Source organism: Buceros rhinoceros, unplaced genomic scaffold (genome assembly GCF_000710305.1).
Source record: "Buceros rhinoceros silvestris isolate BGI_N320 unplaced genomic scaffold, ASM71030v1 scaffold12136, whole genome shotgun sequence".
Classification (NCBI taxonomy): domain Eukaryota; kingdom Metazoa; phylum Chordata; class Aves; order Bucerotiformes; family Bucerotidae; genus Buceros; species Buceros rhinoceros.
The window spans coordinates 1551-3689 of NW_010416966.1; the positions used below are offsets into that span (position 1 = coordinate 1551).

Genomic DNA, 2139 nt, shown 5'->3' on the forward strand with positions numbered 1-2139 from the left:
GGAAGCGGGTTGGAAGCGCAGGGTAAGTGCTGGACTGTGGCTTGCTAAGCGCTGGAGATGATGCTTTCAGGGCCGGGATCTCCCTCCAGCCCTCCTCACCCCCACGGGGACACAGAAATCAGGACTTCCCCTGGGATTCCTCCTCGGTTCTTGCAGGGAGGCGGCAGGGAGCCCTGCGTGGGGGCTAAACCGAACGGGCTATCGCTGGCAGACAGCTCACCGACAGCCGCAGGCACACTCGGGGTCCCAGCCAGGGGATGGCTGAGTGCTTTAGGGTAGGCTTTGTTCAAGTAAACCCAGCTCCTGCCACTGGTTTTAATGGGACCATGGACCAGCAGTGCCTTTCCCCACCACGTGCAGCAGTTTTGTCATCACCGTTGATAAAAAAGACGGGTACAAATGGGAAGACAAAAGATCTCACCCAAAATATTTGCCTGGCTGGCGGTGCCTGGCTCTTTGGAGGAGCCGAAGACTGGCGCTTTGCTCTGGTGGGATTTGCTCCTCAGCAAAGGTTGGGACCAAGGACACTGAAGGCCTGTGAGATCCGAGAGCCCTGGACGAGTCCGGACTCTCCTAATACCCAAACCGAAGCATCGCCAGGCCGGGTGCCAGCCTGAGCTGCTGCAAGGAGACCTCAGCAGGAGCTGCAGCCAAGCTGGTGCCTCGCTAATGCCCACCAGCCCCTGCCTGTCCCTCGGCCACCTACCCCGGTATGATGTACGGCGAGTTGTAGATACCAGACTCGGAGCTGTGCGTGATGATGAAATGCTTCACCCACGGGGCCAGGACCTGGGGGATGGAGGGCAGTGGGTCAGGGAGAGCCGGTGGGCGAGGTGCCCAGCTCAGGGAGGCAGCGGGAGGGACGTGGGCAGCTCGGTGAACACAGACATGGTGCCCTTGCTTCTCTTCAGGCTCTAGGCACACCACGGCACGGGCTTCCTGCACTGCTGCCGTGGGAAGGTGGAAGGGCAGGTAGGCAAACGGAGGAGCTTCCTACCTTGTGCCAGTCTCTGTTTCCCCAAATAATCAACCTCCCCCCAAGGATTTTGTGCCTCTGGCCTCCCCCCGCCCTTCACCTGACCAAGAACATGAGGGGCACCACATGGCTGAACCAGGAACAGGATCCAGGGTTTCTGCTCTGGCTGCCCACACACACGAGGGTTTCACAGGACCCTCATTTGCTGGGAATAAGGTCCTGGTCCCAGCGTGGGTCCAGCCCACAAGCCCGCAGTTTGCCCTCTAATGCCTATCTCCTGGGTGCCTAACGATTGGCTCCTCTGCAAAAAAGAGGGGGACACAAGCCCTGCACCCACCTCACCTTTATGATCTGTCCCCGGCCGGGCTGGAGCTCGGGGTCGGGCTGCAGCTCCCCCGCACGCATCCCAGTGCAGTTTATGACAACATCCACCCCCTGGGTAAACACCTAACGAGAGACAGACACGGCGTGGTGAGCAGCAACCCAGTGATGGCGCGCACGGCTCCTGCGCCAGAGCCAAGGCGAGGGCTCGGGCCAACGGGCTGGTAATGAGTAAAGCAGAGGGCTGGGGCCAGGGCTCAGCTCCCCCGGCTCAGCTCCCGCTGCGACCCCCCGTGTGCGGGCAGGAGAAGGTTTGCACTTTCGGGGAAAGCTGTGCAGCCGCAGCTGGGCTGCATCTTCACCCAGAGATGCATTCATCTGGCCAGTCACCTGCCTGTCCCTGCTCAGCCAGCTCTCGGTGCCCAAGAGACTTCATCGTTCCTGGTAGAATTTGTTCCACAAAATTACAGAATCATTTGGGTTGGGAAAGATTTGGATCATTGAGTTCCCCCCCGTTCCTCAGCACCGCCAGGTCCCCACTGTCCCCTGTCCCTCAGCAGCACCTCCACACGGCTGGGAAACCCTTCCAGGGATGGGCACTCCACCACTGCCCTGGGCAACTGGAAACAGGCTGGGACAACCCCGACGGGACAGAAATGGCTCCTCAGGGACAACATCGACCTCCCCTGGGACAACTGGAGGCTGGTTCCTCTCATCCTGTCGCTTGTTGCTGGGGAGAAGAGACCGACCCCCCTCGCTGCACCCTCCTGTCAGGGAGTTGTCAGAGCCAGAAGGTCTCCCTGGAGCCTCCTTTGCTCCAGGCTCAACCCCCCCAGGGCCCC

The 2139-nt window shown here is 60.7% G+C and overlaps 1 protein-coding gene across 1 annotated transcript in view; it reads right to left on the reverse strand.

Moving 5' to 3' along the window:
* Nucleotides 1–2139, reverse strand: part of DAO (D-amino-acid oxidase) — a gene marked incomplete at its 3' end in the record, with an annotated part of 6414 nt that overhangs the window by 1307 nt on the left and 2968 nt on the right. Inside the window, exons 5-6 of the mRNA XM_010138000.1 lie at nucleotides 1319–1423; nucleotides 707–789 (exon numbers count right to left, since the gene is read on the reverse strand). Of these exons, the coding sequence (XP_010136302.1) occupies nucleotides 707–789; nucleotides 1319–1423 (188 nt within the window). The remainder of the gene's footprint in view (nucleotides 1–706; nucleotides 790–1318; nucleotides 1424–2139) is intronic.